The sequence below is a fragment of the Rattus norvegicus genome, chromosome 17, assembly GCF_036323735.1.
Source record: "Rattus norvegicus strain BN/NHsdMcwi chromosome 17, GRCr8, whole genome shotgun sequence".
Classification (NCBI taxonomy): domain Eukaryota; kingdom Metazoa; phylum Chordata; class Mammalia; order Rodentia; family Muridae; genus Rattus; species Rattus norvegicus.
The window spans coordinates 28114397-28139469 of NC_086035.1; the positions used below are offsets into that span (position 1 = coordinate 28114397).

The following is a 25073-nucleotide window of genomic DNA, read 5'->3' on the forward strand; positions in this document are numbered from 1 at the left end:
ATAAAGCAAAGGGCACCGTGTGAGCAGAGAAAGACTACCACAGTGACAGGGAAAAGATTCCCCATAAAACCAGCTGGCTTTGACACAAACAATAGGCACGCTTGGTAGTGAAGTGAAGGGGTTTAGTGTGGAAGGGCATTGCAGGAAGGCAGTTCAACATTCCAACCACACCCCCACAGAAAACAGCTAATTAAACCCCTCCCCCATCATCCCATTCTGACTGAAAATCCAAGACGGTGCTTGGCTTTCTTTTCCTTTAGATAAAATGTGTCTGTGACATTGATAAGTGCCATGAAAGCCCAAAGAGGACCAAGGTGAAGAAGCCAGGCAAAGGAGAATAGAGTTTCTTCCTTCTTGGGAATATTTGTTGGGTTGCCTGCTCATGGGTAATCTTTTAAGAACTTCAACACATCTCCCTTCCCACTCTTACCATGTAACTTGAAAAACAAACAAACAAACAAAAAACCTCTACATACCCAGATAAATAGACTTTCAGAATCTATTTTCTACATTTGCTTTTTGGTGATACTAATTGAATCCAAATGTTTACATGAGAAAGAGAACAGCTGTCATTAAGAACATATGCTGTGGCCCCCACATCAACACTTGGTCCTCCTTGTTTCACTCTCAATGTAGTCAATACAGTCGCTATTGAGTTTCACTGACAAAGCCCTAGGTATATGAGACATAGGTGATCCCCTATGCTTAAGGCTAGTCACTGCAGGGTTGTAACTGAGGACCTGCGGTTTACAAAGCCTGGAAAGGATTTGTACTAGGAATGATCTCGTTACTTCCCAAATTTAACTATATACCTCTTAAGAGGATTCATGTTACCCCAAATTCATATTCACTGGTTTAAGAAATGTTAAAAAGATTACATACAAAAGTATTTTCTAAAAGAGTTACAAATTTCTAGCCTTTATGAGACCATAACTTGAAACAACGAAATTTAGCAGAATAAAACAGGTTTATAACAGAGAAAAGTCATTTCATCATAGCCATATAAAATGTGCATACTAGAGAAGAGAAATCCCTTTACATGTGTTAAAAAAGAAACAGAAAGCAAATTGTAACTTTTAAAATGGAAAATCTGGGCTGCAGGGAATAGGACACTTAAAATGTCAAATGTCTTCACTTGTCAGTATTGACGTTAAAATCTGCTCAAACTTCATCTGCTATGGTTCTATCGTTTACATGGTGCAGAAAGCAAGATATATGTATATATGTGTATATATATACATATATATATATATATATGTATATGGACATTTAATTGAGGCTGGCTTATAGGTTCAGAGGTTCAGTCCATTATCATCAAGGTGGGAGCAGGGCAGCCATGGTGTAGGAGGAACTAAGAGTTTTACATCTTCATCTGAAGGCTGCTAGGAGAATACTTACTTCCAGGCAGCTAGGAGGAGGGTCTTAAAGCCCACGCCCACAGTGACATACCTAATCCAACAAGGCTACACTTCCTAATAGTGCCATTCCCTGGGGCAAGCATATGCAAGCCATCACATTCCACTGCCTGACCTCCATAGGCTTGTCAAACACATGAGTCTATGCAAGCCATACCTACACATAGCATAATAAAAAAATACATTTCATTCAGCTTCCAAAGCCCTCATGGTCTATAGCAGTCTCAACAATGTTAAAAGTCCAAAGTTCAAAGTCTCTTCTGAGATCCATCCAATCATTTAACTGTAATCCCCAAAGCAAGACAGGAAACCAGCTGGGCAAACTCCAAACTCTGCATCTCCATGTCTGATGACAATGTGGTCTTCAGATCTTCAACTCCTTTTCATCTTTGTTGACTGCAACAAACTTCTTTCTCCTGGGCTGGTTCCACTCCCTGTTATCAGCCTTCCTCAGCAGATCGCCCATGGCTCTGTTATTCTGAACATCTTAGGGTCTCCAAGACAACTTCAGTGTTACAGCTTTTATTTTTCAGTGTCTGTGATCCACATCTGATCTTCTGGGCTTCTCCAAAGGGCTGGCATCACTTTTCCAGCTCTGCCCTCTGTAGCACTCTAAGCTCAGGTTGATCCAGCCAACTGCTGCTGCTGTGGTCATCCCATGGTACTGGCATCTCTAATACACTGGGGTCTTCCTTTGCAACTAGGCAAGCTTATTCTTACTCTAAAGTGGAGGATTGCCCAGTATGATGCTAAAGAGTAGAACAGCCCACAGTCATCAGCTGTGCTCTCTCAGAAAGAAGCACAGCCAGTTAGGGTTCCTCACAGGAGCATGGGTAAATAAAAGCAGCTGTGTCACTGAGAAGCCCACCCCCCAGAGTGGCTAAGGACTCATAAAACTGCATCCTCAGAGATCCCTGAAGAACTGCACACAGCCCCAACTCTGAGGGAGAGGCCTTGGGAATTAGTAACTTTTGAGCTTCTGAGGCTTGCAAGTTCCCTTAGATTTCTGAATCTTAGGGGATGTTCTTCCTCCTTCTAAGGCAGTGGTTCTCAACCTGTGGGTCAGGACTTTTTTTTGCGGGGGGTGGGGAGTCAAACAATATTTTCACAGGGTTGCCTAAGATCATTGGAAATAACAGACATTTATATTATTATTTAACAGTAGCAAAATTACAGTTATGGAGTAGTAATGAAAATATTTTATGGTTGGGGTCAACACAATTTGAACTGCATCAAAGGGTTGCAGCATTAGGAAGGCTTAGGACCATTGCTCTAAAGGAGACTGCTTCAGCTCAGAGAAACTAGCTACAGAAAACCCACATCGCCCAGCCCCCTCCCTGTGATCTACTTCTAGGATGGCTAAGTTTTCTCCCCTTATAGAGCACTGCTGGTACCCCCTCTGTAGCTGAAAACAAACCTAGTTTCATTATTTCCCTCAGACCTAAGTCATGAATTTAGAGTAATACCCACACCAGGCACCTTCTGTGACACACGATGGGAGCTTTAATCATCCGCTCCCTTTCAGCATTACTTCAGAAAACATAGCTATAATAATTGAGAAGAAATTTGCAACCAAATTTTCATAGTAGAATTGAAAAGGTTTGATTGGTACGCATTTCTACTTCCAGAGTCTTTTATAAATGCTTTCTCTTTGGTTAAAAAAGAAAGCAAAGAAGAGAAAAGTCAGTAATAAAAGTAAAAATATGCCACTTCTCTCAAAAAGGAATCTAAGAAACTTGTAACAATTTAGAGAATAAAATTGAAACAATATGTCCATATTTTTCCCCATTGTGGGAATAGCGTTCTCTTGAGTCTGTAGGCTGCCCATTCCTTACCCAGCTTCCTATTGGTTATGTCAAGTCTATGCCTCCGCTCTCCTGGCCAGTGTTAGAGTAAAGATAAGCTAAGATGTCCCTTTGACCTAATGATGTCAATACTTTGGGAAACATACCCGGAAGTGGATTAAAATGCCCTGAGTAGTCATTCTTTAGGAGCTTCCACCCTGCCCACCCAAATGGCTGTGCTAACTCATATCCCACCAACACTGTAACAGAGTTCCCTGAATAACCTGCAGGCAGCTTACTCCAGTGAGGAGGCTTCTCTCACCCCTACAATTATTTAATGTTTCCGCTTGGCATTTCAGTCCTTTATCAGACATATGGTTTTCAAATGCTCACCTAATCCACAAGTTGTTTCTTCAGGCTTATGAATCTTACGTTCTGTGAGGCTTCCTGACATATGATACCTAGTTGTTCTACCTGCCTTTGTTAAACCAAATCTTTTGTCTAGAAAAGTTCCTTTGGAGCAATGCATTATATATATATATATATATATATATATATATATATATATATACATATATATATATATATGTGTGTGTGTGTGTGTGTGTGTGTGAGTGTGTGTGTGTGTGTGTGCTCCATTGATCCATTTGTTTGTATTTATACTAAATGACATCATACTATTTAAGGAATTATGTTTAATTATACTTAACCCTATTTAATTATATTAAATCTTACTTTTAGTAGAAGAAAACTACTGAATTGTTCAGAACAGGAAATTCAGATAAATGCCTCTTCATAACAGATATTTCCTAACAGATTCTTCCAAAAATTAGTTCCAATTATGGATCCAATTAGACAAAAAGTAATTATGTACTTTTAAATTATATTTTAATTTTAGATAGTTTCAATTAACTATGAGAGACCAACACGCTGAGTCATTAGCATTTGCTTTCCTTTTCCTCCTTTCACTCTTCTATGTCATTTCTTTTATAGTAATTTTTGGTCCTATGTTTATAATCTTTTCAACTCATTTTGTAGTTGTAGCTCTGAAGGACACTCAACTTTATTTTGATGGAGTTTGAGACTCTTAAGTTCCCTGAGATCCTTCATGACTGGGACTTCATGTTGTGTGGCTTCTCCTTCTGCAGCTTGGCTCTGCCTAACATCCTTCAGACACCTGTCTCTCAGCATTACGTGTATAATGACTGACATTTTTGTCATTGAATGGTACCGTGGAGACATCTGAAGACAGCCTGATTTCCTCAATTTTTTGCTGAGTTGTACTATTTTTGTCTAGATGACCAAGCAATTTTTTCTTTATTCAAAGTTTAAATTGATTATGAGTTCTTGGTTAGGGGTCTGGGTTAAACCATGGACTATGGATGACTCTCAATGTAGATTCATTGTTCTCTTGATAAATCCAAACGATCTAGAGTGTGGTCATACCTTTTGTTTCATTTTGAGGGTTCTCTATTTTAAGGACACTAGTTACCTTTGTGTTGTGTCATCTGTGCCCTTGAGAGCTCTTGGTGTCTCTCTAATAACATCTGTCTTTTTCATTAATATTTTTTTATTATCTCATTTCTCCTCATTGTTGTTTATTTGCTTTTAGCAATACCCGCTCTGTATTTCAGAGCTGGTGATGCATCATTATTTCTGAAATGATATTATTTGATCATCCATTTGTCCTTTAGGTCAGTGATCTCATTGTAGAGTGGGAGAAAATGTTTCATGCTCCTTAGTTTTCTTGTGTGTATGAGTCTTGCTTTTTCTTCCCTCCTTCCTATTTACTAGGTCTCACATTCTTCTGTTTTTATGTCATTTATGCACAGTTCTTCTTTGGGTATGTTATTTGTTCTAGAAGATGAAATCTGGCTTTTCTTAACCTAAGATGAATTTGTTTCTCCCCAGACCTACAGTTCTTAGGCCAATGTACCTCGTGGTTTGCTCTGAAATGCACTGGGAGACTGGGAGCAAGGACGAGGAAAGACTGGACCAAGGGAGATGAGCTGAGGAGAGGACTCGCCATTCTTAGTGTGCTGCGTTCTGCTCCTTCTTTTAGGATTCCCATGAGGTCACACTCTTAAGCTTTCTGCCATTTCCATATCATAGTCACAGACTATCTGCCTCTTTTGATATGTGACCCTTTCCCATGCATTTTTTAACAGAATTTGTTTCCACGTCTTTGGTCAGAACAAGATAAAGACGCCATTTTAATTCCAGAATTTAAAAGATAGATGAAGCACTGTTGCACTGTGCTGCTTCAGCAGTCTGGCTTCTGAAGAACCCGAGGTTAGATTGGATTCCGAGCCCTGCTGCTTCCCTGTGCAGCTCACAGTCGACATCTGCTTTGGGTCCTGGGTGTTGGAGTTTCCTGCAGGATATGTGTACCACTGATGTTACTGGTAGTAACTCTTAGGGGTAGTTTTTCATCTTTCCAGTTCTGTAGGCCTGATGGGATGGAAATTTAACGTTTATTTTTAGATTATTTTATGTGTACAAGTGTTTTGCCTGCTTGTGTTTGCGCGCCACGGGCAGGCAGTGCTTGCAGAAACCGGAAGAGGGCATTAGACTCACTGGAAGGGGGCTGGAAACGGAACCCTGTGTTCTGGGAGCCATCTCTCCAGCCCCTGGGATAGGAATTTAATGCAGCCATAGTAATGCTAACGACCAATTCCTGTCTGTCGTCCCAGGTTCAAACTGTATGCTGATAACCAGTGACCCAAAACCATGACATTTGCTTCTGCCCCTGGACTACACCTCGCATGCCCTTGAATCGCCCCTCCAGTATATTTTATTGTCTACAAGAGGCTATTTTACTTTAACCCTTTTTTCATCTGCCACTGAAGAAGTATCTCGCTCTGTGTCTGAGCTCCTTAGAAATCAATGTTCTAATTAGAACACAGTAGCTAATCTTGCCGAATGCTAATAAGTGAGAATTGTGATTTATCTAGCAAGGGGGGCAGCACACAGCATTAACAATTAAAAGGTCTGTAAGGAAGAGGGCTATTTATTTCTTACTCTTAGCTGGTTGAGTTCAGCTTGATACTATTAGTAGCCTTCTGTTTCATGATCATCTATCTGAAAATCATACATCAGAGCCACAGTTTAGGGGACTTTTATCTCTGGGATCCATAAATTCTATTTTACTTCTCGAAGATAACGTACCACCTCTCCACAAAGACCAAGCCATACCACAGACACGGTCATAGCAGGCACAAATTTTCTGATATTTAATTCACCTGCAAGGACAAGTGCTGGTCAAGAATAGGTCCTGAAGAGATGGCTGAAGTAAATTCACTTCAAAGCCTTGAGCCTACTGGTAGATGTCTTTAAGAAACTTGAAATGCTTTTATTCTTCTACATTCCATACACTAAGTACTGACCAGGAGTCTTCATTTTAACCTGACTGGACACAAGGTGGAAATAGCATTTCATTCGGTCCTGAATACCTATGTGATAGCCATGCAAAGGTTCCTAAACTTGTCCTATTATCTCATGACATCACAGTTATTCAACTTTGGGTGACTTTTTCTAGACTGCTTGAATGGCATCCCTTCTACCAACCCTCAGATGACAGGACCACCCTCCAACCGATTCTCCTCTCCTTTGGCCTTCCACTCTACCTGTGTGTGCTTCTGTCCTCATGATCACATCAAACTGCACTCCCATGTGCTTGGCTTCTGCCTCTCCTGAGGGAAAGGCCTTATGCATAATCAATGTCCAATGCCTGCAAGGTTGTTGAAAATAGACCTGATTATTGGATAATCTTGGAGCACCAGCTCTTTATTCAGACTTGCCGGAATTTAGAAAGACATCTTTCCACAGATTTAATCTCTACCTCCAAAGAGCTCTTGAAACATTTCAGAATAAGAGTCCCTTTCAGCCCAGTAGAACAGGCCAAAGGAATAAGTCCAGCAGGCTGCTGAGGACTGATACATAGACACTCACTCTGCTTTCGTATCTCTTCTACGGGCTCCATAATCTAGTTCCACAGCTTCGGGGCCTATATTTGGCATCAATAGCGAATTAATGTCTCTCACTATCATCCAGGACTGGGAGGAGCTTGATAGTACGCATTTCCGACGAGCTCACAGGACGTCACTACTGAGGATTCATGGAGCACACTCACTGTCACAGTCATTGTCATGCCCGTTATGAGGCAGCACACAATTTGAAAAGAATTCCCACTGTTTCTCACCTGGATGCTGGCTACAATTAAACTGATGAAAGGCTCATTCCAAGAGGTGTCCACCAGTGTCCAGGAAAAAAAAAATGCAAACTTCCAGACTTTGTTTGCTTTTCTAAACATCAACTGCCTTTGCCACTGAACATTAAGTATACTAGACGTTTACTCTAGGATCAAGTGCATAGGATTTCAAATGTTCTAGATTGCCAGTATGAGCTTAAGTCTCCACTATACTAAAATCTCAGACCTCCTAGGTAAATAGAAATATCTTGTAAAATAATTATAAAAGTATTGGATGAGATATAATTTAATGGTAAAGTACTTGCCCAGTACCAGGTCTCAGTTTGATCATCAACTCAAATATTTATGCATATACAAGTATATTAATCACTTTAAACAATCTCTAAAGAATATTTTTATTTTAGGTATTGTGTGAATCTGTGTGGCATAAATATATTACTGTATATATACATGTTAGGGGCACACATGTACAGGTAAAACACAGAGGAGGATATCAGGTATGCTGCTATGTCTCCTTCTTGAACTGTCGAGATAGGATCTCAAAGAGCTGCAGCCAGCAAGTCCACAATCCTTCTGATTCTGCCTCCCGCAATACTGGCCATTTCCAATTTTCAACATGGGTGCTAGGGATTTGAACTCAAGTCCTTAAGCAGCAAGTGTTCTTATCTACTAAGCCATATCCCCAGCCTGAAGAGTATTTCTTTAATGAACTTAAAGAATCATGTACAGTACCTATGGGAGTCTATTTTCCTATCGACTCTTAATGGTGCCTTTGGCAATTGGTATTAACCTTTGCAGATCGTGAGCACCCACTACTTACCACAGAAGTGAAAACTCCCATCATTGACCTTTCATTTGTTAGTTGAATTTCACCAACACCAGAGTCCCTCCTAACTTCTCCTCTTGCAGTCTTTGTCCTTTCTTCTCCAAGTCATTCTGGGCCAAACCAAGTACCTGGTATGGATCTTTTTCAACTCAAATTGAGAGGACTCTTCCTACTCACTGTTCAAGTAGGATTGATAACACACTGCTAAGGAGGTAGTCTTGATCATCAGATCTTCCCTGTGCACACTCTGGTCTTGCATCATTACCCTTGGTGATAACATGATCAATTGAACAGAGTTAGGACTCACAGATGGCACTAGAACCCTCAGCTTGTCCCACACCAGTCTTCTAAATGACTTTTTTTTTCACCTCTCATGGTCTCATATAGGTGAATGCCAAGGATGACGAAGGTGTTCTTGTTGGATCATGGGACAATGTCTATGCCTACGGCATCCCTCCATCAGCCTGGACAGGAAGTGTTGACATTCTACTAGAATACAGAAGCTCAGAAACACCAGTCCGATATGGCCAGTGCTGGGTTTTTGCTGGTGTCTTTAACACATGTAAGTGTCCAATAGAGTAATGATTTTTAACATAACAGAAATTTCACTTCAGATCACTTTATCTATAAGCTGGCAAGGAGACTTAATAGCTCCCATTGGCTCTATAGAATTTATGGGTGACTATTCTGGGATGTAGTCAATGCATAATTAAATTGTGCTGGGCCAAATATGCTCACATCTCTCTGACTAGAGAATCTTTATGGGAAGAGTGATAGACTGCTTCCTACATGATCCATCATCTGACACCCAGAGTGATGAAGGCTTGGAGGGGCTAAGGAAGGGAGTGGGGAAAGCATGAGCCATTTTAAGCATTCCTTTTAAAGATTAAAGAAAAACCAAAATAATAAAGAATAAGGAAAGATAAATTCTGATTTTTTTCTTGAAATGTTATATAAATACACTTATTTGTTATTGATGAGATGTTTTGTAAGTTCTTAAAAGCTTGTCCTAGATATGAAAGGAATAGTTAGGTCATCTCATGTTCTCCTTCATCTGTAATCTAAGGGGAACCTGATCAGTTGGGTATCAATAGCCAATCAGCATCTTCACCTCCCCAGCTTAGTCAACCCAATGTCCAACATGCCCAGCAAAACAGATGGGAACAGAATAATCCTCTTCAGTCTTGTGTATCATTTTACCAAATAGCACTTGCCTCCATTGGCCCAGGCAATGGTACAGTTAATTCAGTGGCTATTTTAAAAGGCCATTCATTTCACTATGTCCTCCCTGTCAGTAATGATTTTCATTCACACAGCACTCTTGCCTTGGAGAAACATTAAATTCAAGTCAGAGTGTCCTTTCTGCCTGCTCATTAATAAACAGAGCTTTGCACAGTTAGCATTTTTCAAATAAAATTTTCAAAAAAAATGAGAGTTGGGGACTATAGGCTTGGGAAAGGACACATTTCAAAATGAATGTGAGACACCTATTTCAACACAAAGTTGTCACAGTCTAGGACCTAGTCCTGTTCCACACAAACAGAAATGACATTTGTGGTGACTTCATATGGCATGGCCTGAATGAACATATTTTCTGAGCCTTTTGACTATATTCATGACTAAATGCATGCTCATTTTCTGGGAGCAGTCTTCTTCTGGGAGGCTGCTCCTGTCAGACAGAAGCCTGAGCTACCTGGTGGCTGAAGGTTAGAAAGCATTTCTGTTCCTCAGGACTAAAAAAAAAAAAAAAAGCCAAGGCACGGAGAGGAAGCCACTCCCCTAAACTCATCTCAGAAAACCATAAAAAGCCTCAGCCCTTCACACACCTGACGTTTCACTGCCATAACTCAATAGCTTTGGGTTTAGAACCAGATAAAATAGTGAAACCTTGCATCCATGTATGTTATTTGCATAGAGAATGTTCTCTGTGCTTGAGGACAGACTTTGGTGGCAAATTAAGCAAAGACAGATCTTTACAATAAGGGGATCACAAAGGAAGCAAATCAGAAAGGAAAGTTGGTGGTAGGAGGAGCTGGTACCCCAAAGTCAGTCTTCACATGTCTTAAATTACTTGAGCAAATCCCCTTCGGTAATAATGTGATCTAATGCCCAGCAATTCACATTAGAATTCACCAGAAATAGAACGTGAGTGTCAGTCATTCTGGTGACTAGAGGTGGCAGAGGAATGTAGAAGTGAGAAGCCAGTGGTGGCTGTCACCCTGTTGTTTGGTGCTTGAGGCCAAGTCATTTGAAGGACAGGGCACCGATCTCTACTAAACCCACATTTGTACATCCAAGGTTGTTCTGTTGAAAGGGCTGGATAGTCTTTGTTTTAAAAAATGCTAAATTATTCTGATGGAGAGGGGGGGAAAAAGCAAGCCAAGTCATTAATCTTAAAATTGTCAGCTGAATTATTTCCAATGAGCCCTGATGTCTGGTGTCCTGGGAGTCAGAAAGGGCACTCGGATTAAGCTTAATCAATAGGTGCATATGGCAAGAGATGCACCCAGGTAATTTATTATCTAACAACTAAAATGACTTATTGCCATCACCCTGCATAGAGTGTGGTGCAGGAGGAATTTCGTCCTGAAGTAGCATGTCCCACTGAGGACCAGCCCTATACAATCCTACCTGGGGATAGGTTTTCTAAAAATTGTGTTTTCAGGAACATGCTCCCTTAAGAGGATAGAATCCCTGCTACTTTGATGAGCTTGTGGGTAGAACTACACAATTAATACAGGGTTATTGGGTTTCTGTTATAAATGATTTTGTTGGCGTTGTCTGTTGTTCCAAGAGTCCAACAACACAATTTCTCTCCAGCCCTCCGGGGACTGAATGAGTCACACTTCCTCAGTGTGGAACATCTGAGAAAGGGGCTTTTTCACATTGGGGAGGAAGAAAGACCCACAGAGGAAAGGATTTTTCACTGTGCTTTGTTATAGGGGTTGTGCCTCATGTGATTGTTGTCCCCTACAGTTTTAAGGTGCCTTGGAATCCCTGCGAGAGTCATTACCAATTACTTCTCAGCCCACGACAATGATGCCAATTTGCAAATGGACATCTTCCTGGAAGAAGATGGGAGTGTGAGCTCCAAACTCACCAAGGATTCAGTGTGGTGAGTTTGACTTGCAATGGCATGGGCTGGTGTCAAGTAAGAGGGCCATTCTTTGTGTGCAAAAACACAGATACTGCCAAAGTGTTTTTCTCCTCCATTCTCATAGGCATAAATGTCTTATTTTTACAGAATTTCATTTTAAGTGGTGAATGGGAACTATAATTGGGCAGATAATTTGGGCCCTACAGATAAAAGCCAATCATCTATCTGTGAGAGAACAATCACCCAAGCCAACCATGAGCACAGCTAATGTACATGCCTGGGTTGGTTCCCCTATAGCACATGGTGAAAACTATGGTTGATGTGGACTGCAGCCAGCATTCACTTATGCCCAGTTTCCTATGCACTGGTTTATATGTGTGTACAATCTTCCCTGTCCTAATGGTTTTAATCAGGTGAATGACACAAGATTGCTCATTTGCAGATGAGGAAGCTGAGGCCCAAACAGATTTGTATCATGGTCACATATCTCATAAACTGGCAATAAACTTCTTCAATTCTTGACCCTACATATTTTTACTTCTGAAATACAGAATTGAGAATAGGATTAAACTTGGCCTTGACTTGGTGCCCAGCTTTCATTTAGAGATCAAGATGAGGGGAAAAGTGACATTCCTTCCAAACACCAAGGCCATGCATCTTTTACCCTGCAGTGCAGTACCAGAAGCTGGCACCCTACAGGGAGTGTAAGAGCCCAAAGAGTTGTTGTTTATGGAGAACCCATCAGTCCAATGTGGCACAATGTGAGGAAAAACTCTTCTGAGTCCAAATGAAAGGATATTTAGGAAACTATATGTGGAATGAAATTGGGACATAATTTGAGCAGTCACCAGGCATTGAACTGGGTGAAATTTCCCAGACAAAATTGTGTCCTGTGTAGTTGTTCTTCACAAGTCAGAAAGCTAAAACACTGTCAGCTGTAAAACAACCACACAAATGGGGGTAGTGGGAAGGTACAAGTGCATTCTTAAGAGAAAGTAAAAGTGAGAAGTGCCTGACAAAGCTGTATTCTGGGCATGGATTGGCTTTGGGAGTCGCATTAACCCACTAGGACCTGTAAGTGGCCACTGGAGAATGCTGAAAAGGGGAAACGGCTGAAGTGTCCCCAACTCACATCAATAAGTTACTATGAATAAAATATAAAGCCTCTTATTTGAAGGAATGAGCTGAGATAGGATGCTGGAGGGCCTTGGCTAGAGAAAGCCTAGCCTGTGGAAACTCAACTGCAATTTAAAGAACCATTTAAACCTGTGGAATTACAGCTCACAGCCCTACCTGTCTGGAATGGCCAAAACAGATCAAAACATCAGCCCCTAAAGACCACTGTTAATGGTAATGGCAGAAAGAGAATGATTTTGTTTTCTCTGCAACATGGCAACACACACACACACACACACACACACACACACACACACACACACGGTCTCCTTATGTAGACGACTTCAGTCTCCTAGCTTCTTGATCCAAATATCTCCATGATAGATTCCATGAGGAACCTGACATATAGTACAATGAATTCCTAAACACAGTTGGTATAAAGTCATAGAGTAGATAGATCTTGTTGCTAACCCATTGGCTTTGACATCTTGTTCTGATTTTTGTTCCCTCTCTCTGATACTCCCCTAGCACATAAGACCTTGATCCTGGCCTGTTCTACAACATCCTAGTGTACGAAGTGCCCTGGACTTTTTTACCCTCTCCTGATGAGGCTGGGGTTAGGGGAGTTGGTATAGAGTGACTTGGCATCTCATTGGTAGAGACCTGTGTTACCCCAACTCGGGACATGCCCAGATTCTAAGGACAGGGACAAAAGGCCAGTGTCTTGGCTCTACAGAAGGCTAGCTGTGTGACCTTCAGCAAGGCAGAGCTTCTCTGGGCCTCTTTCCTCCTCTAAAGTAGAAATGACAGAAATCCCTATTTCACTCAGTACAGAGCGGAGTGTAGCAGGTGCCTAATGAACACTGGCTGCTGGGATCGCCTTCTTTATTAGATGCGCAGCTGGAGTCTTGGGGAAGCAATATGTTGCCATCCTCCTGAGTACCTTGAGAAACTCAGAAGAGAGGGGTGCCCAGTGTCCTGAGATGACTGATACTTTTGTGACTTTGGGGTATTTTTAAAGAAAAGGCAGACACTTGTGCCTGCACAAACACTGGTGTGCTTTATAAACTATGTGTGTTCAAAGAAGCCAGACCATGTCGAGGACTCTCCTTGCTTGAGGGGTTGATGAAGGCTCTCCAGCACACATTAACCAGGATGTGGTCATCACACACACACACACACACGCACACGCACACGTACACACACACACACACACACACATACACACACACACACACACACACACACACACACACACACACCCCAAGCTTTGGGTTAAGCTATTATTTGACGATGTTTAGTGTTGAGGAAATGATGCCACTTCTCTGAGTTTCTGGGTCCTCAGTATCCTAGCAACTACCATTTCCTAATGGGGTGATTTTGACAAATAATTAAATGAGACCATCCATGCATGCGAAGCACAGGTTGATTGTGTGCAACCCCAAAACCCAAAATGTGAAATATTATACAAATCCAGAACTCCATATGTACATGTAGAGAATTCCATGTACCCCTCTCATGTGAGACGCACGATCAAAACAGAACACGCTGAAATATGCAGAATCTCCTTCTGAATGTACATGAATGAACTTGACCTATATGTGACACATAGGTCAAGCTCAAGCCTAGATTTGGTTTCCACCTCCAAGATACCTAGTTATGTTTATCAAATATTCCAAAATACCAAAAGATCTAAGGCAGTCTGGTGCTGGTAGAAGTATTCTCAGTCTGTGCTAAGTAATGGCAGGTCTAATGCTGATTAAAGCCGTGCTTGCCAGTAGTAGGAAGAAAGGCTTATCTAGGGCTTGGGATGAGCGACTATTGCTAAGCAGACACAGGTAGAAATGATTGCTGGACATCAGCCGACTACCCGTAGGTCACCTTGGCCTAGTTGTCTAATGAAGTTCTGAGGAGCAATCGCTCTCATCCAGCCCCATGGACTTAGCTCCCTTAGTAGACTCCAATGTTCCCACCAAAGGCTCCTACCCCACCTGACTACTCACACCTCCATCTCATTGTTCACGCTCTGTCCTAAGCTGATTTGTCCTTTTAGGTCTCAATGACCCAGGACATGCCGCCTCTCAGAATTCAGCTAGATTTATGAGTGCCCAAATAGGAGGCAGACCAGCAGGGCCTTCCAGGGTACTAGCTCAGGCATGGACAAGGGGCTGTGATACGACACGGAGCGCCAAGAACAGGTAGTTTAGTTTCTACATCCTGTTCAGTGTCTTAGTTCTCCTGTGGTAGATGTTCACCCTTGGGAGTGCCTGTAGAATGTGTAGCATCTATCTGGGAGTCATTGCAGGCAGTTTGCTGAAATGGCTGGCCTAGCATTTCACTGCTGGATTATGGGAATATGAGCCTCTCTAAGAGAGAGAGAGAGACAGAGAGAGAGAGAGAGAGAGAGAGAGAGAGAGAGAGAGAGTGTTCATGCTCAGAGGATGTGAGAGTTTCTTTGTGCCTTACGAGAGTGTTTGGCCACCTCATTATTTGCAGGTCACGTTGCAGTAGGAAACAATTTTAAAAGACAGAGATGGTGCCACTTACCTGGTCATGAAAGGTACTTCACATCAGGGCTTCCCTCCTGCTTGGTGCAAGTGTTGCTTTGTGTCCCTTGGCTGGAATGAAGGGAGTATATTGAGTATTCTGGATGGAAAACTGTGCCCTTATTGGCTTGTCCCCATCAAAATGACGCTCCCATGAGGGAAAGGGAAATTCTCTCTCTCTCTCTCTCTCTCTCTCTCTCTCTCTCTCTCTCTCTCTCTCTCTCTCCCTCTCTCTCTCTCTCTCGTGCATTCAGCAGCAGGCAGGATATGGAGCAAGTGTAAACAGTTTCTTTCAGAAAAACAGAAAAATACTAATCAAACTGAATAAATATCGCTTTCTCATCCTACAAACCCTTACTGCACATGACAGCTGTGTCTAAACCGTAGCACCGGAGGCTACAAGACAAGGTAATGAGGTTGGTTGTTCTGGAGAAGCTCCCTAGTGTTCCCCAGGAGACAACACATGTAGAATACCCTACATAAAATGCAAGGAGGTTCATAATATGCACTGGGAAGCAGGGAAACCAGAGAGGGAGTTTCATTCCAAGCCCAAGGAAGCAGGTCTGCTCTCGTGGGAGGTGGTCATGGACTGAAGGTCATTATCCTTCTGCAAGCATCTGGCTATGCTGTTCAAAGATGGAAAACCCCAGGAAGTGGCCTCAGTCCACAGATGAAACCCAGAGGTGTACATCATTAAAGGTCCAAGGGCTGAACTGAAATGGCCCAGGCATTAGCTGCTTCAGGAACCAGGTAGTCAGGCAGGCAGGGTGGACCGGCATGCAAGGATCGTGGGTTATTATGACCATGGGTATTGAACCTTCAGTCCACTTTCCCTCTGGTTGTGTGGCAGCAAGAGCCCTTCTCTTCATGCCTCTAAAAGGGACAATGTCCCCCCAACTCTGCATCTGCAAGAGCAGATAGTTCTTTGATGGCTGGGATGAGACTGAATGACATTACCCAGGGATCACCCAATACCCAGGTATTCTGCTTCCTTGAGGAAAACTCAGCCCCTGCTTTCTGATCTGTATTAGAGGAAGGTGACCATCCTTCCACAGTGTCTCTTAGAGCCAACAGCTTCACTCCCTCCTGAACAGTGGCTCCTCATTGTCCATATTCCAACCCATCACTCCTGCTTCAGCGTTCTCAATGCGCTAGAGGGAAGCACAGCAGTCCCCATCTTAACCATGGTTTCAGTTACCACCATTGACTTCACAATGAAGTGAAAGCACTTCAGTGTAGTCCAAAGATGGGCATGTGCGTGCTGGAGAGGCTGAGAACCCAACAGTTGCTCAGTCTGGCACTGAGTTGCTGTAGAGTTGCTGGTACCAGTCTGTGTACTGGAAGGCAAAAATAGCCCTATAGAAACATGTTATTTTATAAGTCAAGCAAGCACTCTCTCTCTCTCTCTCTCTCTCTCTCTGTCTCTCTCTCTCTCTGTCTCTCTCTCTCTCTCCCTCACTCCCTCCCTCTCTCTCTCTCTCCCTCACTCCCTCCCTCTCTCTCCTCCTCTCCCTCTTTCTTTCTATGAATATATATATATATGAATATACATATCACACACACACACACACACACACACACACACACTGTGCAAAGCAGTGTGGTTTCATCTCCCTTTAATTACCTGGATAACCTTGACAAGTTGCTCAGCATTTCAAGACCTTTACATCCTCATATGCAAATGTAATACTTCAGTATTAATGAGTTATAGAGGCCTTCCCAGCTTCAAAAATAACTTTATTTTAATAAGTTATGCCGTTCTTCCACCCAGACCTTTCCTGTATAGTTCAGCGTTTCCTGTCACTTGCTTGCATGAAGGCTACAAGCAGGCACACAGCCAGGCTGTAGCCAGCCTGCTCACACATAGGCACCGCTGCATGAACTGGCTTCACATCAGTTCCCTGGAGGAACAAAGCAGAGCAGAGGGATCTCCAGAATGAATTGCAATTGGTCAGCCAGCTCTAGTGCATCTAAAACAGGAAAAGGAAAAGGAAAGGAAAACAATCTTTTTTCAATATTTTCTAGAAAGAGCGTTTTTTATCGACTGTTTCTGACCCCAAATGCAAATCTTTCTGTGCGCTGGAAGTGTTCATCACAAATCGCTGGCAAAGCAGAGGGCTCTGATCTCTCATCCGGAGGCTCATCCTCCCACAGTTCTAATGCCCACTGGCCCCTGTGTGATGTTCCACACACCACAGGCATGTCTTTAAAATCGGCCGTAGCGCCTTTACATCAGTTAAATGTGCCGTATATTCCTGTAGATTGGACTCTTACACTGCTGAATCATCTTCTGTTTCCATCAATGTAGAAAATGGAGTGATCTGAAAATAAAGTCCAAATAAACTCCTATAGAAGGAAAATCCTGAATATAGACCAAACTGCTTAAAGATGTTGGAGGGCTTGTAAAATTGTCTTACCATGCATCCGAGTTACTAATTCTGACAGTATCCAAAATGTTTGTTTTCAAACATTATCTTCTTATCCATATTTTTGGACAACTCTTATGACTATCAGCGGGAGCTAGCCAATGAGCTAAGAATTTATGCTGAACATGTCCCAGCATGCTCTACAAAGGACTCTCAGTAACTTACAAACTTACCTTCAAAGAATAAAACACTATGGGCCCCTTTCAGCATGCCTTCTTTTTATAGGTAGTATATCATTATTAGAAGATAACCCAGAGATACAAAATCTACATTTTAGGACTGCACAAATCAGTGTTTTTACTCTGTTCAGTGTGGGGAAACCCTCATAATCTGGCACATTTTTATCAATCTTAAAAGAAACTTTCTCATTTCTCCAGCCTATGACGTGATGGCTGCTAACTTTCTCTGTTCCGTCACAGTGCATGATACATATGTTTCATACACATGGAATCATACACTGTGTGGCCTTTTCCTGTCTGGTTCCCTCTACAGAGCATGCTTCTCATAGCATATCCATGTTGGAGCATGTGCCCAGACTTATCCCTTTTACCAGCGAATGGCATTTCCCTGTGCGGACCCAGCATGTTTTATTTAGTGGTCCATCAGCTGTGCCTTGGAACTGCTTCTGCCTGCTGTGAGATAATGTACTCTGATCATCCATGTAAAAGTCTCTGTGAGAGCTTATGTTTCTGGCTTTCTTAGAATAGACATTGTTAGGGCAGCTTGGTCATATGGGAACTTTACATTTAACTGTTCAAGAAACTGCTAAACTTATTTCCAAATCAGCCCCACCATTCTATATTCCTACCAGTGGAACATGAGGGGGCCAACTTCTCTATATCTTCCCTTGCCAAGGTGATCATTTTCTTGGGCTCTATTCCATTTTCAAATTGTTACAGACTTTCTAGTGAACATGAGTGATATGGTAGATTAAATGTCCATTCCTCTGTGGACTGATAATACTGAATGACTTATCTCTTTTACTATTTTGGGGGTTTTGTGTTGTTTTAAAATAGCTTTCAAACTCCTGTCCAATTTTAAAATTGGGCTGTCAGTCACTACACTGTAGCTGTTAGTTACATGTTCCGGATGCAAATAAACATTTCTCTAATCTCTGGACTGTCTTTTTCACATCATTAACGATCTGTTTTATAGCAGAAAAATGGTTTACTTTTATCAAAACCATTTTATAATTGTCTCTTTGGTTGTTTATACTTTTATTACCACATATAAAAGATCATGTAGTTAAGTCAAGGTCACAAACACTTGGCTCTTCTGTTTTCTTTTTGAGTTTTCTAATTTTAGATCTAGGACCCTTTTTAAATTAACTTTTGAAAGGAAAAATAAAAGGGGTAAATTGTTAATAACTGCTTCTAGGCATTGTTGAAAAAAACAGGCTATAGGTAGAACTGTTTATACAAGGTGAACACTGAGTCAAACACGTAAGAACATATCCTGAGTTGGGAACTTTTCAAGAAGTTTCTAGAAAATACAGAAATATATCAATGAGAGTTGAAGGATCTTTGAGGGGGTTCAACCTATTTACTTCTTATCCCTGAGCTTCTAGGCTATAAACTGTCACAGCTACTGAGGCTTTTTCAAGACGGCCATGTATATAGGAAGAGGGAAGTGAAAATATAAAACAGAGCACACAGATCAGAGCTCTTACAGAGATTGACATGAATTTCTTAAATAAATACCACCAAGCTTATAGCGAGTCTTATGTTCATTGCTAGAGTTATAGAAAAGCTGGTCTGCTTTGTTTTTTCCCTAATATTATTGTTACTCTTCTACCATTGTGGAAGTGCTTCACAAAGTCTATTCATATATATCTATTCATCTCTCTCTCTCTCTCTCTCTCTCTCTCTCTCTCTCTCTCTCTCTGTGTGTGTGTGTGTGTGTGTGTGTGTGTGTGCATATGCATGGGTATTTCTCTTTTATCATGTCTTTGTACTGCATCTGTACCTGGTATTCACAGAAACTAAAAGAGGTTATCAAATCCCCTAGAACTGTAGTTACAGATGTTTATGAATTGCCATCCATGGGTTGGCATCGAAAACCCAGATCTTCTGGAAGAACAGCCAGTGCTCTTAACCACTGTGCCATCTCTCCAGCCCTCCCAAAGTCTATTCCTATCACTACTTACATGGATTCAAATGGAGAAATCCAGCAGACCTTCAAAGGGATTATACTGTATAGAGATGTTTTTACCATCTAATTTAGTTTCCCTTACATATATACCTCAAAATATGTAATGCACAGTAATGAGTCATTTAATGATCGGATCAGGGAGAACACTTACATAAGCTTAGATACTGTAGTGCAATCAGTTGAAGTGGCCTTGTAGAGCAGTCAGGAATGGTGAATGAGATCTCTGCAGCTGCTGCTGGTGTAAAACAATGCACTACTTTACAATAAACGTTAACCCTTTTTATTTCTTCTTTGAGCTTGTCAGGGAAAAGTGAAGGCCAACTTCTCCCTGACAAACTTTCCCACACCCACCTCCCAATTTTGCTTTTTTTTTCTTCTTTTTAACAACCTACTGAGTCCAGTTAGTGCTACCTGCATGCCCATGAGCACGGGGCAGAATCCACTGGAGCATGGGAAGCTTCACAGGGACTACCTCGCTGGACAAAACTGGTTCCCCCTCCCTCTGCAGCCATCAACTCCCAATAGAATCTAAGCTAGGGGTGTGACTCCTCCCCACTTTGTTGGAATGTCCACTGGCCTGGGCAGATCTTGTGCAGGTGATCATGGCTGCTATGGCTTCGCAAGGACACCTACTTCTCACCTACTATTGAGAAGACACTATTTGCAGCATTTTCTCTCAGCATCTGTTTCTTAGCAATCTTTCTTCCATTCCCACCTTTCAAGATGTTCCTTGACCTTATGGAGGTGGGGAGTCTGATATAGATGTCCCATTTAGGACCAAACACTCTGTAGTCTGTGCACTTGGTCCAGTTGTGAGTTTCTGTATCAGTTGCCATCCTCTGCAAAATGAAGCATCTCTGGTGAGGGCGAAAACCACTAATTTATGGGTACAAAGCTAAGTATTTAGAAGACAGTTTGATACTGTGCCCAGTAAGCAAAATAATAATAGTAAGTTTCCCTTAGGGTAGAGGACTGCAGCCACAGGTTCTCTGCCAGGTGTACAATACCAAGCATGAATTCTGCCCCGTGGAACGGGCCTTAAATCCAATCAAAAAGGAGATGGTTGCCCCAATAACAATCATTCCACTATTAAATAAGTGAGTAGATCTTTGCAGGCTAGTTATTATTAGATTTTTCAGGGCTCACCATTGTGGATGACTGTTGACTTACACACCCTTAGCAGCCACACAGCTGGTACCCTGAAATCTAGCCTGCCAAGAAAGAAGATTCCAAGTCAGTGCCAGCTTTATTTTGTCATGTCCTGTGACCACATTGAGTAGTATCTTCACCACCAAATTCACACCAACAGTCATGTAGTCAGGTTCTGCTGGGCAAGCAAGAGCAATGGCCATAGCTTACATTGTTTGGGGCTCTCTGATCAATTAGAAGGGAGATATCGAGAATTTGCTATTAGGATTTTTGCGTGATAACACATGGCATGTGGGAAGAACATTATCTTACGTGGGTTAACTCCATTGTGTGTGTGTGTGTGTGTGTGTGTGTGTGTGTGTGTGTGTGTGACAGAGAGAGATAGAGACAGACAAAGAGACAGAAACAGAGAAAGACAAAGAGATACACAGAGAGAAACAGAGATAGAGAATTTGACTTATAAAATAATAGGTTTTCATGTGGCTTGTCAAGGATTCTTAGTATTATTTACCCCTTCCCCACCCTCCCCTCTGCTCTGCCATTTCCATTTATGCCTTCTCTTCATTATTTTCCTTTCTGCCTCACACTACCTGTGCCCTGGTATCCCCCTGCCCTTACGATATTTCTTCTCTCTGACAATGCTCCCTTCTAGTTTCCTAAACTACTTCAGATACTCCAAGTGAAAATTAAAAATCCTACGCATTAAAATCTAAGGTCCAGCCAAGAGACGCGGGGTGGTGGGAGAGTCCTCTGTTTTTCCTTTTGGTCTGATTTAGCTCACACAATATAAACTTTTCCAGTTCCTATCATTTAAATTTTGTCACTCAAATAAAGTATATTATAAAGTAATGTTTAAGATATGGTACAGCAAAACATAAATCAGTATTGGAATTGCTTACTGTCATGGTCATATGTTGTGTGCAGTTGCTTCTGCTATGCTTTGGTAAGATGGACAACACAGTAGTTTGCTTTATACCTGCATCACACAGACAAGTGAGAAAGACAGTGTCGTAATATATGACATCACTGCAAAAAAGTAACTTTTAGTTCAATATTAATAATATGTGATACCCATCATATATGTAGTCTCCCATTAATCAATGTTGTTATAGGACATGTGACTATACACATACCTAACGCTTTATGTCTCCATGCCTCAATGCATACCGTTAAGCATTACAATGTACTTTTAGAAATTACATGTTCAGAAAGCTGTCTACAGATTCCATTTTAATATAATAAATGGATATAGGAAAGGGAACTCTTGTCTGGGGGAGAGTATTGTTCTTTAAAGCTTCTAGACTATTACATTAGACTCCCTTCCTCTTTCTACCATCCTACTGGGATATCTTCAACAAATCTTTGTAACCTGTGTACTGCTCATCTTGCCAGACAGTAGGCAAAGATAATTACATACACTTCTTGTGAAATTTGGCAGGACAGGAAAGAAGTAGGGTATCATCTGTAAAAAATAAGAAAATAAAAACAAGTGGTAAGATATTTTGATTAAGGATATTTTAGATTCTGATTTAACCTACGTTCTATCTAAGAGAAACTCACCACCTACACCATTCGTACTTACCAGAAAAAAAGTTGGAAGCTAATCAACTATGTATCATCAAGGCTAATTTCATTATAAAGTTAATAAGATAGCTCTAAAATGTATTTTAAAATAACAGCTATAGATATCATGTACTAAAATCCAGCCAGATAAGGGTGTTGATCCTTTATCAAAGAAGCTTCTTTTTGCAACAGAGACCATTACAGAAAGTCACAGATGCAGAGAACATGTGAGCTTGGACACCCCTCCATAGCTGTTCCAATTTACATTACTCCTGTACCTAAGGCTCAGGGAACAATGCATCAGAAAGAGCAGAAAGATTGTAATCATCAGAGGACCAGAAAATCTGCTGTGAAATTATGTCTTTTAGGAATGTCAGGGAATCTTCAGCCGTGATATCTCAGCAAAATGGCTGCCTAAGCACAAGACCTGAAATATATCATCAGCAGACATGCTAACACGGAAGAGGGAAATCTGACAGGGCCCCATCTGTACCCAGAAAACTACAGGCAACTAAGGAGGGCTGAGAACACCAGAAATGGCTATGCAGCACCACATGTTCATCTCTAAAGTCAAACATATAAGTAATATTAAATGAATTGAACAGGCTGCAGTCAGATATTTAGGCATATATATTTATATATTTGCATATACAAAAATAATTAAAGAAAAGGAGACCATGATTTCAGGAGGGACAAATGAGGGGGTTACAGAGAATGGTCTGAGGAGATGAAAGGCTGAGAGAAACAATGTAATTATATTTTAGTTTTTAAAAATTGAACAGAAAAAATCTTTAAAAGGTAAAAATAAGAGCTATCAACCGTAGAATAATTATTCATAAACATCCTTATAATGCAAAATAAGAACTTTGGAACCTACTGAGACTGTTGGCTGGTTTTTGATCCTCTCTAATAATTATGGAAAAACTTGGACCGAATTTATTATAGAAAGTTTTTATACATTACATACAAATTCATATCTTCAAAAATCCAATCTCTTCTTCATTTTCAGCCAGGAACGCAATTTCGAACTTGCTATGCCAGAAAGCGTGATGAACTAAACAGGGTCTCATTTTCAATATGAATCTCGCACAGGGGTGGGAGGGGCTTCTGTTCACTCTGACAAATGCAAATTATACAAACAGGTACCACTTTCTTGAGCATCCCGGGCTTAGTTTTCATTGGATTGCTTTTCTATGGTCTGCTTAGGAGCTTCTATCAGTGCTTGATTTTTGCTATATTGAGTTTCATCCTCAGTCTCTTCTACTCACTGATAGTATGTTTAAAACACAGAAATGATGAAAGAAGAAAAATGAGATATCATTCCCCAATTTTATAAAAATATCTTTTATGGAAACAGCTGTGATTATTTTGTAATAAATATTCACGATACCTGTACCTCAGAGGTCACAAGTGGAATAGATTTACTCTCAGAAGTAATGAACAGCATGCTTCCACATGACTTGCTAAAGAGACTCAGATTAAGTACTACTTTTTTTCCCTTTCATAAAGCAGTTGAGTTCTGCAGTGATGTTTAGTTGTTATATCCTTTAAGAGTCATACTGGCCTTTAAAGTTGGTGTTCTTATCTGGTGCCCATCTGGATCAGAACAGTTGCTAATGACTTTGATAAATACAAGTTTTGTCTTGGGCATCACAACTATGCTGGCTGGTTTTGTGTGTCAACTTGATACAAGCTGAAGTTATCACAAAGAAAGGAGTCTCCCTTGAGGAAATGCCTTGATGAACTCAGCTGTAAGGCATTTTCTCAACTAGTGATCAAGAGCAGAAGGACCCAGCCCATTGTGGGTGGTGTTGTCCCTGGGCTGGTGGTCTTAGGTTCTATAAGAGAGCAAGCTGAGTGAGCCAGGGGAAGCAAGCCAGTAAGAAACATCCCTCCATGGCCTCTGCATCAGCTCCTGCTTCCTGACCTGCTTGAGTTCCAGTCCTGACTCCCTTTGGTGATGAACAGCAATGTGGAAGTGTGAGCTGAATAAACCCTTTCCTCCCCAACGTGCTTCTTGGTCATGTTTGTGCAGGAAAAGAAACCCTAAGACAACACACATCCTCAAGTTCACTCCCATCCCATATGCACCTTGTGTCTTATGTGACTCAAGAGAGTATAATTGACTTTTCAGTGAATAGTAGAATTCCTTGCAGTATAAACTAAAAGATGTTGCTTCTTCTGGAGGGATGGATAATTGGTTCTTTCCTGGCATCCTCCACTAACCACCCACCTCCCAGAATCTTCATGCAGATTATCAAGGGTTATTCAGGTGGCTCCTCACTGATAAGGACTAAGGCAACTGTGCTGAGAAAGAGGGGTGAGCTGGCTGGTTTCCACCTGCCCAGACCTCTGGCCTTGCCCTTCGATTGCCATGACCTCAGGAAGGATTCAAGTGCTCCTTCACAAACCTAGCAAAGAATGGGTACATTCTGAAGGAAGTCCATGCTCCAAGGCCCTAGCTCCCAGCACCCAGCTTCATAAATGATTCTACCAGCCTTCCTCTGAACAGTTTGATTCTGCCATCTCGCCTCTTTGTATTTCCTAGCTGTCATGGTTTTTCTCAATCTCCACTTTCATTTCTACCTTGAAGTGTCTTGTTAATAATTCCCAGAGTCCACCAGATTGTTTCCACTTGTTGCCCCTGATTCCCTCCCCTTCCATCCCATTCCCATCTCCTTCCTATGACCACATTCCAGGTATGCTGTCATGTTTGTCACCTGTGTCATGACTGTACTGGAAAATCAGAACACCCAGGAATACAGGGATAATTCCATCTACCACCCAAAC

At 41.4% G+C, this 25073-nt stretch overlaps 2 protein-coding genes across 2 annotated transcripts in view; one reads left to right on the forward strand and one right to left on the reverse strand.

Annotated features, from left to right (window-relative positions):
- The window catches only part of Tpi1l2 (triosephosphate isomerase 1 like 2), a 923619-nt gene that overhangs the window by 807017 nt on the left and 91529 nt on the right, over positions 1 to 25073 (reverse strand). The window lies entirely within an intron of this gene.
- F13a1 (coagulation factor XIII A1 chain) overlaps positions 1 to 25073 on the forward strand; it is a 176764-nt gene that overhangs the window by 93200 nt on the left and 58491 nt on the right. Inside the window, exons 7-8 of the mRNA NM_021698.2 lie at positions 8623 to 8797; positions 11212 to 11350. Of these exons, the coding sequence (NP_067730.2) occupies positions 8623 to 8797; positions 11212 to 11350 (314 nt within the window). The remainder of the gene's footprint in view (positions 1 to 8622; positions 8798 to 11211; positions 11351 to 25073) is intronic.